Source organism: Uranotaenia lowii, chromosome 3 (assembly GCF_029784155.1).
Source record: "Uranotaenia lowii strain MFRU-FL chromosome 3, ASM2978415v1, whole genome shotgun sequence".
Classification (NCBI taxonomy): domain Eukaryota; kingdom Metazoa; phylum Arthropoda; class Insecta; order Diptera; family Culicidae; genus Uranotaenia; species Uranotaenia lowii.
In genome coordinates, this window is record NC_073693.1 from 108,040,512 (window position 1) to 108,055,328 (window position 14,817).

Genomic DNA, 14,817 nt, shown 5'->3' on the forward strand with positions numbered 1-14,817 from the left:
CAACCGGTGTAGCTTCCCTCTAATCTGCTTCTGCTTCTGTGGGTATCGGAATCGACTGTTCAACTTGGCGACTAACTGAATCAGGCTGACCTTTAATTTTCATTTGGTTGAGAAATAATTTACCGTCAGCTCAGTACGGTACGGGCGTGTGGTGGGATTAGAGCGGATTATTATACCGATCCCGGTCCCTCCAACCCCAAAAATAAAAACTTTCTCTGTATGGGCTCCGCTCCAAAACGAACGAAAAACAAGGAGCAAAGATACTCAAGTTGAGCGATAAATTCCTATCACTTTTGATTTCGCCCGGAAAGTTTGCTCGGGTAGGGATTAATTTCCGACACTCTGCTGGATACTTTGCTTCCGCCATTAATTTGCTCCTAATGTGGTCCTATTTTTCAGCGTAATGAGTGTTGAATCTGTTTCGTCAGTCTCAGAAATCAGGCTGAGCGCTTGTTTTCAAGTTGATAGATGAGCTAATTTAAAACTCTTGAAGCTTGGGATGTTGATTTCTTGTTTTTCTCTCTTTTTTTCCTTGCAGCTACAACTTCCAACACGATACCGACGACAGGTACGACGACGACGGTTGCTTTTACGACGCAGACCGCGGCCACCGTGACGACCATCCCATATCATCCGTCGGCAAGGCGAATGTCCGACCAGGATCGGCCCTTGTTTGCGGCCCTGATTGCCGACGAACATCTGGAGAATCCTCGGAGACGCCATGCCTGTACCGGACGCTTCCTGACGATGCACAAACGGCGCAGGAAGAAGCTCAACACCCGAAGTTTGGCGCTGGATCAAGCCATCCTGGACGATATCCTGCACGGTCAGGTGCAGTGCATCCTGGATCGCGTCGGCAACTGGCGATTCAACGCTTTCACCCTAGAAACGGTCACTGGTGGTAAGTGCAATATCTGATTTATTTGTTAGATGGTTTGCCACTGCAAATCTGCACTTACAAAGTTGCCACCAAATATTCAGGGAGTATAAAGAAACAACAGTAGCTTGTTTTGGCATCATTCATTAATTTCATTTCACCTGTATAACTCGAACCTTGAACGAATGCTGGATCCATATCCCTAATTAGAGCCATAAAATTCTGCTTGACTTCAGAGCTCTTTCGACCACAAATCTACTCCTTGGAGAACCTCCTTGAAGCATCGGACCATCGTGAGGCTTGAGGAAAGGAAGGAGCCGCCTCTGGATGCGCGTTTACAGATGCACTTGCTCATGCATAGTGAAGACGGTGACGAACGAAGTGGTCCGCTTTCAGCACGTGCAAATGGATTGCCAAATCAGAAACTTCTAGGCAAATTCCAAAACCTTCGGCGTCCTGGGTTTTTTTCCTTGTAGGGGAGAGCCCACTGCGACCAGTAGTTTCTTTCTCATCACCTCTCTTTCCACCACATTGTTTTGTTATTTGTTTATTTTTCATCAACAGATCACATATTGATCCAAATGATAGGTTAATAATCAAAGACAAACTGCAATTACACGGAATTTACCCTATACTATACTTAAAGCACTAAGGATTCTGCTTCGGAATAATTCTCTCGAAACGCCAAAATCAAAATGATCGGAGAAGCGGTTAAACGTCCTTATTGCACCAATTAGCGCTGTATTAGCTCCGTAGTTATTCTGTCGGAGAGGAGCAAAGAGCTGAAGATTACGATTCCTCAAGCCTCGGGATCGCACGCTGAGTTGGAGTGCTTCTAGCAGTGCAGGGCAGTCGGTTCTAGACGAAAGCAGATCGGCAACAATAGAGGCCCGTGTTGCGGTCAGCGGGCCTGCAGCGTGTCGATGACGATAAGGCGGCAGCGGCTTTCGAAGCTGGGGAGTCGGAACGGGTCTTGCCAGTTCAGGTTCCGGAGAGCGAAGCGCAAAAAACGTCTCTGGATGGCCTCGATACGCTCCGAGCCATTTTGGTAGTAGGGGCACCATACAGCCGAGGCATATTCGAGGGACGATCGAACCAAGCTGCAGTAAAGACTCTTGAGACAATAAATATCCTTAAAGTCTTTTGTCATGCGGAAAAAAGACCCAGACATCTGGAAGCTTTATCGACGATGTAGTTTGTGTGGATCTTGAAATCCAGCCGTTCGTCCAGGATCACACCAAGGTCTTTTACATGCTTAACTCGTGCATTTGTCTCATGTCCAAGAAAATAATCAGCCGATAGCGGTAGCCGCTTGCGTGAAAACGAAATTACCGTACATTTGTTGCGATTCAAGGGAAGGCAATTGACATCACACCAGGCGGCGAAGATGTTAAACTGGCTCTGCAAGACGTTGACATCTTCGGGGCTGTTGATGGATTGAAACAATTTCAAGTCGTCGGCATACGCCAGTTTTGGTCCATCGAGAAGCAGCAGCACGTCGTTGAAGTAGATCAGGAATATGATGGGTCCAAGGTGGCTCCCTCGAGGTACTCCAGAAGAGGCAGGAAATTGATTGGACTTGATTCACCTGATCGTACAATAAATTTCCGTCCTTGTCCTTGTTCGTCCTTGATCTATTGTAGTAATTATCCCGTGTTACTGTATGCTATCGGACTGCCCTGCACTATTGATTGAAGTAACAGTTGATTGCTGATTGAACATCTTTTCCCAATCGGCTATGATATCAAACATATATGATATAACCTTCTTAGGATTTATGAGGGCGCAGCAGTTGCATAGAAGATGTTCTGCAGTTTCTTTCTCGAACCCGCAGAACCGACAGTCGTCGTTTTGAATAATATTTATCCGTTTAAGATGTTGTTTTGTTGGACAATGTCCGGTCAAGAGATCTTTGTAAGTACTTAAGTTCAACATGTTTTTGGAGAGTCGTGCGCTTGGTTCAATGAATCTTTTCGCCTGAGCTGCTCCCTCTGCTGTTCTCCAGTTGGAGCCAATAGTGGTGCTTTCCCAGTTCTTGAGTTTCATATTTAAGGCACTCCTCGATACTTCGCAGAAAGGAATACTCTGTTCCGTATGGCCAGGTTTCTTAATGCAACTTTACACTCCCATACTAGCTTGGAGTAACATGTGAACGTACTTAGTGCTCGGAGAGCGGCCTGGCTGTCAGAAAATATATAGATACTTTTGTACCTGTCTGTATCCTCTTTCCAAACAGGCTAAAGTGCATTCTAGAAATGCTTGAACTTCTGCTTGGAATACTGTTGGCCAGTTTTCCATAGGAATTGAGATCCTGAGTCTGAGTCCTGAGGTCCGAACACCCCTGCCCCAGTCTATTATCCATTTTTGACCCATCAGTAAAGAATTTAATCGATCCGGGAGGTACCGCAGGACCACCAGACTCCCACACGTCCCTATCGTTGATAGTTACATTGTATGGTATGTCTAGGTTGAAAACAGGCTCCATCCAGTCATCATTCTTTACAGTAAATAAGTGAGTTTATTTTAAATTTATTCAGGATTTTTAGATGTCCTGTAAGATCCCCCTCATAGAGAGTTTTGATTTTTGAGAGTCTCAAGGCACTTCGTTCTGGTTCTAACTCAATAAATTGATGTTGTGGCAGAATATTTAGTAGTGCATTCAGAGCTTCGCTTAATGTGCTTCTCATAGCGCCAATTATAGCTAGCGTTGCTATTCTTTGAAGCTTCGCTTATTTCTTCCGGGCCGTAGCTCGCACAGTTTTGGTCCACCATATTAAGGAGGCATAGGAGATTTTAAGTCTTATTATAGCTGTGAATATCCAATGATTCCAATGGATGATTTTCGGCCTTAGTACCCATTTTTTCCCTACTCCTTCGAGGCAAACCCATAGAGCTGTTGTAGCCTTGGCTATTACATGCTCTAATTGTGGGTTCCATGATAGTTTTGAGTCTAGTATGATTCCTAAATATTTCACCTGTGATTCGAAGTTTAGCACTTCCCCATTCAATGTTAGAGGTTTTAGTGCAGTTTTTTGTCTCGTAGTGAATGGGTGGTATGAAAAAAGCTTAGTAATTGCTTTTGCTAAACTGAATCGAGCAGTCGAGCAGTCGCTTAAAGCAATTGCTTCGGTTGTTATGAATAAAGTTTTTTTGACAGCTATTTTCTCAGTCAGGAGCTTTTACTTTTAGAACAAGCTAGTTTGATATGAATAAAGCTCAAATCTGAAGTAATTGCTCGACAAATCTCATAGCAATTGCTTTATTTTCTAAGCATGCTCGGTAGCAGACTTTTCCAATGAAAAATTCTTTAATAACGTCATGAACTTATCAAATTAGCAATAGTTCACTTCAAAACAATTCAAAAAGGTATTTTCAACATGTATAAAGGAAAGTTGAACTGATAACCCAACTTTTTTCATATTCCTGTCGTTGTATAAAATCATTCGTCTAAGATGACAATAAACAAATCAATTAATAAATATTTCAAATTTAAAAAAAATCCGGCTATAGTGGAAGAAGCCCCAATTGGCTCAAAGTAAGAAATAAATGGTAATAATTTAAAAACATTTTACAGATATCTCATTTTTATATAATTTTTTATAATCCTAAGATTTAAAAAAAATCTAAATTAAAATGCGCGCCTATTGCCCATTTTTTTTATACATCGGATTATCCCGATCCGAATACATGTGGGAGAGCTTATGATAAATATTGAAGTTAGGCCATTTTTTGTTTGACAATATTCGAATATGTATTCATTTTTCTTTAAACATCAACATACGAGCACGCATTAACAAAAAAATCCGGTCGTTCTTACACCCACCACCCACTTCGTCGACTTCAAGGCTACTTTAGCCGTACTTTTCAATTTTTGATCGTCTTCTTTCATTTTACTTTAGAAAACTTCAGATTCTGCTGGTTGGATAGCTCTATTTTTCGAAGCAAAAGCTATGTTCTAAGATTTTAGTACACATCCGCTAAGCAAATGTTTATTCATACCAAACTAAGCAAATGCTTTGGACTTTTGCTTTGATTGATTTCGAGCTAAGTAAAAGCTACCGTAGCAATTGCTAAACCTTATTCATACCACCCAATGTTATCACAGTAGTTTTGGAAGGGCTAATGTTCAGTCTCTCTTCCCTGCACCAGAATAGTGCATAGTTAAGTGCAGATTGCATTCTATTAGACAACACATTCTCATGTTTTCCCGAACTGTAATAACTACGTCATCAGCAAAGCCAATAACTTCGAATCCCGTAGATTCAAGTTTGTTTAGGAAATCGTCCACGATCAGTTTGGTTAAACTCCTATCAAAATAGAAAAAAAAAAAAAAGTCCACGATCAGTGACCACAACAACGGTGATAGGGTTAGAATTGTTCGATCTTTACGAAAAGATCGATCTCCAAGCCCGATCCAGTTGAAGGGTCACCGAAAAAAACGAGTTTAAAGGATCGATCTTTAAAAGAGCGTTTTTTCAATTTATTTATTAACGGTTTTCTTGACAGTTGAATTGGTCTGAGGACTGGTGTCAACTGCTTAAGCCAGTGATTTTACAGCTGTGTACGCGAATGCACTTTTCCTTTGCCTTCTTCCGGGGGGATGCTCTGTGTTGCCGGCTAGTGTCTACATTCCACATTTCTACTTTGCTACATGGAATTTTAGGATGGTTTAGGATAGAATAATGGAAGGGTACAAGGATTGCATAGCTCAAGGATAATTTCCTATCCTTTTTACTCCCAAGAGTCCATGTAATTAGGTTTAAATACCGCGCCTATGTCTTGTTGCTTTTGAAGATTGTTTTAGGAGTGCTAAGCAAGAATTAAAAAGTTTTTTCGAATCCATCTATCCTGCCTAGGTATTCTCGCGCCTTCGGATATACTGCAGATTATTCGTTTTAAATTGATTCCCAAATTGTCGAAGGTTTGGCATCAAGGTCTACGACTTTCTGGTGAAGAAAGCTGCTTAGCTCTCCTGATACCTACCTCTTTTTTTAACAAGACTAAGATTTTATGTGATGGTATATATATATAGGGGAAAGTCGGGTAAGACGGACACAGCGGGTAAAACGGACACTTTCGATATTTCGAAAATTACAATGTTTGGCAAGTATATAACGATGGGAATATGTTCGCCTAAGGGTACGAACACAGTGAGCGCGAAGCGAACTGCGAAGCGAAATATTCATTCACCGGATGAATTTCGCAAGTTCGCTTTTGAAGGCCGGCCACAGTGCACGCGAATTGCGAAGCGGTTCAACACTGAAAAAAACCTTCGGTGTTGCAAAAATTAATCACATGTGAAAAAATCTTTGCAAATTAACAAAACTGTGAGCGAGGGATACGCACCGCGCAAAAAAAAACCAATCCGCGTTAATTCCGGAAACTCAATCAATTAGTAACAGTCGAATTTTGCAGTCTGACGCTATGAAACGCCATCTTAAAATCCAATACGGCGGCTTCCGTTCAACTTTAAAATAATTTTAATGACTGAAAATCGCAAAAAAAATCTTCTAAAACTATGACATAAATATAACAAAATTTTGAAAAAAAAATACAATATAATAATAACAAATATTACGAAACGCTGACAAAACTTTAATAAAAATATGGCAATGGTGATAAAAATATTACAAAAATATTAGAAAAATATACCAAATCTATGATAAATTTGACATTGAAATGGCAAAGCCATGACCAAATTAAAAAAAAAAACTGACAAAAATTAATAAAAGTTGACTGAATAATAACAACAAATTAGTAATAATGCCAAAACTCGAAATTAAAAACTTTGACAAATATTTGACAACATTATGGAAAATATGAAAAATGAAATAAAAATATGACAAATATAATAACTAATCAAAAATTACAAATACAGACCCCGTTCGTTTTTGGCAACACGACCGAAAATTTTATGTTGCCAAAATCGAACGGTTTTTTTTTGTCACTTTTTCATTTTTGATTTTTAATTCAAATTAGTCAAAATTTATGTAAAACCTTATATTAGCATACAATTTTTCATTTTGACTCAATTATATTAGTTATGAGCATTAAACATGGAAAAATTCATGTTTTTACTGTTTAAAACTATCATAATTAAGCCGAATGAAAAAATTTCATGCTAATATTACGTTTTACATTAATTTTTATTTGTTTAAAATGGAAATAAAAAATAAAAAAAAGACAAAAAAACGTCTTTTTTGGATGTTGCCAAAAACGAACGGTTTTTGCTCGGATGTTGCCAAAATCAAGCGGGGTCTGTATGACAAAATTTTGAAATAAAATAACATAAATCTGGCAATACTATGACCAAAATCTTACAAATGTGATAAAAATATATGCAACAAAAGTATGAAAAAATGTTACAAAACTATGATAAAACAAAACTATGACAATTGACAAAGGTTGTCATAGTACTGTAAGATTTTTGTCATTTTATTTTAATTTTTGTCATAATTTTGTCATGTTTTCGTTTGTCATATTTTTGCCATAGTTCTGCCAGATTTTTTGTTCATTTGATTGTAATTTTTTTTTATAGTTTTGTCTTTTTTCGTTCGATTATATTCGTTTTACCACCTTCTCTTCATACTGAAAGTCTTTTCCAGTACAAATGCATTCGATGATTACTCTTGTATTTGAACTCACGGACATTGGCTTAGGAGGGAACTAACATGCCAACTGAGTTACACATATCACAAGCCCATAGATTTTTATAGATTGTGTCATTTTTTCGTCGTATTTGCGATATATTTTTTACATATTCATCATTAATAAATTACTATTATTATTATTATTATATGTTTGGATTTGTCTTTTTTTTTTTAATTTTGTGATTTTTATGTCGTATTTGTCATCATTTTGTCATTTTTCTTACATATATTTGAAAGTATTTTGTTATATTTTTATCTCATTTTTCATAATTTTGTTAGATTATTGTCATTATTTTTGACAAATTTTTGTCATATTTTTTTCAAAACTTTATCATATTCTAGCCATTTTGCCTTATTTTTTGTCAGATTTTTGTGATTTTATTGTAAATTTGTTGTTATTATTTTGTCATTTTTGTAAATTTATTGTCAAATATTGGTCCTTATATTAGTTCTGTCAGGTCATTTCATTATCAAATTTTGATTATAATTTTATCATAAATTTTTTTTTCTCATTTGTCATAGTTTTGCCATTTCTGTGATTTTTTTCTCATATTTTTGTCTCATTTTGTAATATTTGTCATATTTTTTGGCTTAATTATTTAACCACATTTGGCGTGTTTTATTCAAAGTTTTGTCATTTGTCACTATTTTTTTGTCATATTTTTTAATTTTAGTAATAGTTATTCATATTTTCCCACAGTTCTGTATTATTTTTGTCAATATTACTTTAGTTTTATAACACTTGTTATATTTTTGTTTATTCTTTTCAGTGCTTTTTTGCAGTTCTCTCAAAATTTTTGTTAAATTTTTGTCAGTAATTTTTCATCTACTTTTTTATCCCTTTTACTGATTTCTTATATTGTGGATGGACCTTACGATTTTCAGTTATTTATTGCATTTTGAATTAAGCGGAAACCGCCATCTTGTATTTCAAAATGGCGTCGGACAGCCAAATTCGACTTCTACTTATTGAGTACTTTCATCCAATACCCATATTGTGGGAGTTTCATGAGCTTTTCAGTCACTTCCAGCATTTTAAAATTGAGTGAAAGGGGCCATATTGGATTTCAAGATGGCGTCGGATAACAAATTCCAACTTCTATCCGTTCAGCCCCTTCACCCTATACACATATTGTGGGGCTTTCATGCCACCGGTCGTTTATTGCCATTTATTTTTTGTTTCAATAGAAAAAGACTGAAACCGCGTTTGTTTCGAAAATCCGCGCTAAAACACCGTGCATTTTTCATTACCAAAACAGAAACGGCAATGATAATTAAATAAATAAAGTTTTGAAAAATTTTTTTTTGATAAATCATTTTACGATAAAAAATATCCGAGAGAATATTTTCAGTGTATGTCCGGATGAACAGGATGAATTCGCGCGATCCAGCCAGGTGTTCGCACGAAAATTCGCTTGCACTGTGGCCGGTCGATGTTTTTTTCAACGTGTTTCAATGAGAAGCGGTTTTTCGCGCGAATTGGAAATTCGCTTCGCACTTCGAACCGCGCTCACTGTGAATTCGACCTAAGTGTATCAACACTTTCGAGACCCTTTGTTTATTTGTAGCAAGCAAGGTCTCATAATAGTAAACAAAACGAACAAAAACTTCGAGGATACATTATTTGATGTAATTTTTTCTCCTCATTTAATAGTTCATAACTCACTAAATTTTCTAAAACTTCAACCGTTTTCAAAGGTAGAGTGTTCATTAGGCTTCTTTTTAACCATCTGGAGGAAAATCAGCGAGTTTCCGTCAAAGGGCTTGAACAACAAACGTTTTGAAAAAATAGTCGCTAAGGCGGGTAAGACGGACACCTCAAGGTCGGGTAGAACGGACACATAAGTTTCTACAGGTATTTTGAATTTTTCATCGGTTTAATCCTCCATATGCCTTCGAAAGACTTTGGCAAGAGCAATTGTCGATCGAAAAGCACTCGGCATGGAAAACAGGCCATAAAAACTGTAAAAATAGGATCTCCGGTTAAAAAAAGCGCCCATAAAATACGGAATTCCGAAACCACACTGTTTAGCTTCTGGACTCGAACCAGTTGGTTCCATTTTGGGTTTAAAGCGTTTCCAAATACCCAACTCACAAAAATATCTACTTTAACATCAATTTTTGCGACATAATGTACCTTTTCTGAGCAGTGTCCGTTTTACCCGACCATTTTTGAAAAGTGTAATTTGCAAGCATGTTTTAGATGGCTATAAAAACAGTCTTGATGAAGGAAATTTATTAATTCCGTTGATTAATGCGATAGCAAACAATCTAAACTGCCCATCTGCACGAAAACTGCGATGAAAAAAGCAATATCTGATTTTCTATTGCGATTCTACCTTAGGGTGTCCGTTTTACCCGACTTTCCCCTATATATATATATATATATATATATATATATATATATATATATATATATATATATATATATATATATATATATATATATATATATATATATATATATATATATATATATATATATATATATATATATATATATATATATATATATATATATATATATATATATATATATATATATATATATATATATATATATATATATATATATATATATATATATATATATATATATATATATATATATATATATATATATATATATATATATATATATATATATATATATATATATATATATATATATATATATATATATATATATATATATATATATATATATATATATATATATATATATATATATATATATATATATATATATATATATATATATATATATATATATATATATATATATATATATATATATATATATATATATATATATATATATATATATATATATATATATATATATATATATATATATATATATATATATATATATATATATATATATATATATATATATATATATATATATATATATATATATATATATATATATATATATATATATATATATATATATATATATATATATATATATATATATATATATATATATATATATATATATATATACTAGCTGACCCGGTGTGCTTTGCTACACCTTTCAAAATCGAATGATATTTTCAGAATTTAATCAAATTTTTATTGTTTTGTTGGCATTATTTTAAACCAAATTATAACATAATTCATAAGCAACCGTTATAAAATGAAAGCTGCAGCTGGAGTTTCAAATTGCAACACAAAAATAACTTAAACTCATATTCTGAATCTTGATCTAAAAATTTGTGTTGAAGATCTGATAATTTTAATCTGTTTCTTTAAGCTTCGCGACCTTAAAAAAGGAGGGTCTCAAATAAATCTTACGCAAACAATCCAACTTATAAATAAATGGTTGTTTTTGCTTGATATGTTCTGGAGTTATGCTTAAAACTGATCAGGGAGCCCCCCCCTGTCCTCCCCTTCCCCCCCTGCTGAATGGAGATCGTGATCTTCAATAATCAAACCCATTTTTTTCGTTCCCAAAAATCCTCTTGTATCAAATATAGTTCCATTGGTTGATAAGTTTTTAAGCTTATATATATGGAACCTCCTCCTTTCTTCTCCCCTCTACGCTGTAAAGCGTAAAGGTCTATAACAATTGTAGAAACATATCTCGTAACCAAGTACCGTTCCATACCATATTTGTTTCCATTTGTTAGCTTCGTTAGAATAAATTGAGAACTTCTGCTAACAAAATTGTATTGGGCTCACCTCACCTCCCTATGTACCTACTCACTGACAGGAGGATGGTGTGTCAGATAATCATAGAATCATACAAAAATGATTTTCGATGTTAAGTTTTGTTCATTTATCGGAATTTGTAAAAAAAAAAGTTAAATGTAAGCTTTCCTCTTCCCTTCCTTTATTCCCAATTCTATCATTCCACTGCAAGAAAGGAATTTTTTGACATAGAAAAATTTCTCGTATTCAAATACCTTCTCATGCCAGATTTGGTTTTATTTGCTTTGTAAATTCTTGAGTTATGCATAAACTTGAAAGCAATTCTTCCATTCTCCCCATTGAATGGAGGGGGTTTTTTTTGTACTCAAATACTTTTTGAAACTAACTTTAAAACTTATTTCTCGAGTTATGCAAAAAATTGTATGGAAGCCCCCCTTTCCCTCCCTATATCTTTCCGCTGAAAAAGGGTGGGGCTTCAATTTACCATATAAACATTTCTCGTATCCAAATACCCGCACATGCCTAATATGGTTCAATTTGCTCGATCAGCTCTCTAATAATACTGAAAATTGTAAGGGAGACCTCTTCTCCCCCTTTTCATCCACCTCTTTGAAGGTTCCATGCCAAATTTGGTTCCATTTGTTGTTGTAGTTCTTGAGTTATGCAATAAAAATTGTATGAAACTTCCCTCCCTCTTTCCTTTCTCCCCGCTGCGGAAGGGGTCTCAAACAATCATTAGAACATGTCACGTCCCCAAATACCTGCCCATGCAAAATTTGGTTCAATTTGCTTAATTAGTTTTTGAGTTATGTCAAATTAAAAAGAGGCCCCCTCCCCCCTGTATATTTCCCTACTGTAAAGAGGGAGGGGTCTCAAATAATAATTGAAATATTTTTCGTATCCAAATATCCTCCCATGCCAAATTTGGTTCCATTTGCTTTATTAGTTTTTGAGTTATGTAAAAAAATATGACAGAGGCCCCCTCCCCCTTTCTACTGGAAAGAGGGAGGGGTCTCAAATATTCATTGAAATATTTTTCGTATCCAAATACCTTCCCGTGCCAAATTTGGCTCCAATATCTTGATTCATTTTCGAGTTATATGAAAAACTGTAAGGTAGCCCCCCTCCCCCCTTCCTATCACCTCATTGAGAGGAGGGAGGGGTACCTAATATTCATTGAAATATTCCTCGTACTCAAATACCACCCCATGTCAAATTTGATACCATTTGTTTGATGGGTGCTCGAGTTATGCAAAAAATTGTCTTTTGTTTGGGAGGCCCCTCCCTCCCTTAATGAGAGAGGGAGGGGTCTCGAACCATAATAGGAACCTTCCCCTGCCTCCAATACCCCCACCTGCCAAGTTTCACGCAAATCGGTTCAGTAGTTTCTGAGTCTATAGGGAACAGACAGACAGACAGACAGACAAACAGACATACAGACAGACAGACAGACAGAAATTCATTTTTATATATATAGATATATATATATATATATATATATATATATATATATATATATATATATATATATATATATATATATATATATATATATATATATATATATATATATATATATATATATATATATATATATATATATATATATATATATATATATATATATATATATAGAAAGAAAACCTCATGAACTTACGTTCCTCTAAAAGGTTCTAAATTAAGGATGGTACCATATATACTTAATTCAGTTCCTTACTACCCATTTTCATCACGTTCACAAAAATCAGGCAAAATCAGGTATATTTTCAAAAATCATGGAAATTCAATAGCTTATCAAGTTGTCAGGCAAATCCTTAAAAATCAGGCAAATTGTCATCTCTGCCAGCTGCGGTTGATGCCTTTTGAAATGTTTCCACCCGTTTTTTTGCATTTCCACTTATCATCACCTCATCTGGCAAGTTTTTGAGATGCCTGGTTTTGTCTTTTTTTTACTAAAAAAATACCAAATTTCACTCCGTAGGTCCGTTGTTTTGTTTTGACAAAAAAATCTGAGTCCAAAAAGAGATCGATCTCTCAAAGATCGATCCCGGATTGATCAATCCTTCCTTGAGTCCTCGGGACCATCAAACTTATCCTTGGTCGCAAAGAATCTGCTTGAAGTCTGCCTTGATATACGTCTCATTATCCATCACGCAACTAATGGTCGTACAACTTCCACGCACAACTTTTTGCAGTCGTATTGTGCTTCTCGTCTTGATTTTAAGACCTCTGGACCTTAAACGAACGTAGACCAGCTCACATGCAACTTTTTTAGCACATCTCGGACCGAGCCAATTTTTTCGTTTAAGTAACCACGTGCTTATGTAAATTGAGTGCTTCTCCATCCATCCGTATGTGAGTTCCGTGGGTCCGAATGGACATAGTCAGACGTTCTTTTGTGAGAAACAAGACCATGGGCTCCGAAATGTACAAGGAGGAGTGCCTGAAGAACGTTTTTTCCGTACATTAGATCTCACAAAGGACCAGTACTGCCACTACAGCAAAGAGGTACTGTACTACAGTGGTACAACGGGGTAGATTTTGTTGAAAAGGACATCAACTAACCCAACTGCCCTCAATTCCACTCTATCGAAAAAAAAATTTGTGCAATGTCAAGCAGAAGATGGAGAAGAATGGAAGGACGACTCGGGATGCAACAGAGATGAAGTGATTGTGGCACAAAATGGCCGCTGAGGTTAGCGAATAGGAGGTCCAAACTATGATGAGTGGTACTGGACGAAAGGTTCGAAATTTCATCAAAATAACATCGGAATAATTAAAACCCTACATTTTGAGTACAAAACATTTTTATTCCTTCTACATAGCTCCGAGAAAGACCCTTAATGCGTCCAGATTTTAGATGATCCATGCTTTATCAGGATCTGACAGATCTTCTTCGCCGCTTCCTGCGATTCGAGGCCCGAATTCCGCCTCTTGTAACAATTCGAGACCTGGCAAGGCGTCTTTCATCGTGACTTCATGTCCATCAAGTATGATATGTTGTTCTCTTGGCCGTTAATTCGCAGGTGGGAAGTCTGTAAACACGCTTCCACTATGGAACAACTTCCCAGAGCTAAAACTCTTTGCTGGAATACTCCGGATGTAAACAGGTCTTCCTTAGCTAAGGCGTCATGTACTTCCCTACAGGCTACACTTTGTACGAACACTTAGTCTTCTCGACCCCAGGTGCTTGTAGAGTCCGTAGTATGCAAAATCACAGCTGGTGTCGTTGTCTGTGGTCATCAGCGTGTCAAGATAGCTCTATATACTGTACCTACTACATCCAGCTCGTTACCGTCTATCATGACTTTGTTTTTACGGGGCAAGTGGGCTCGGTCGATCTTATATTCGAAGGCTTGCATATACTTCGTCTTGAACGGTAATCCGAGATAGGCCGTTCCTGTAGCCGGTTTGATGACTTCTCACGAATACTTTTGCTTGTATCGTTTGGTACCTCATCTACAGAAGTGAAATCGGTGCTCGCATCTGTAGATGCGAGGCTATTGCCCTCCCCTTCCACTTTTCCTGTGTAGCTAATCTGTGTTCCAAATTCGTACGGTCAACCGATGAAGACAATCCGCTTCAAGATCTACCTGTAGGACTTTCCTGGATTTATCATAGCCTTGTATG

General features: G+C 36.1%; 1 protein-coding gene across 1 annotated transcript in view; it reads left to right on the top strand.

The window, feature by feature from the left end:
• The first annotated feature begins 544 nt into the window (after nt 1-544).
• LOC129755605 (uncharacterized) overlaps nt 545-14,817 on the top strand; it is a 63,686-nt gene continuing 49,413 nt past the window's right edge. The window contains exon 1 of the mRNA XM_055752177.1: nt 545-901. Within this exon, the coding sequence (XP_055608152.1) occupies nt 649-901 (253 nt within the window). The 5' untranslated portion in view covers nt 545-648. The remainder of the gene's footprint in view (nt 902-14,817) is intronic.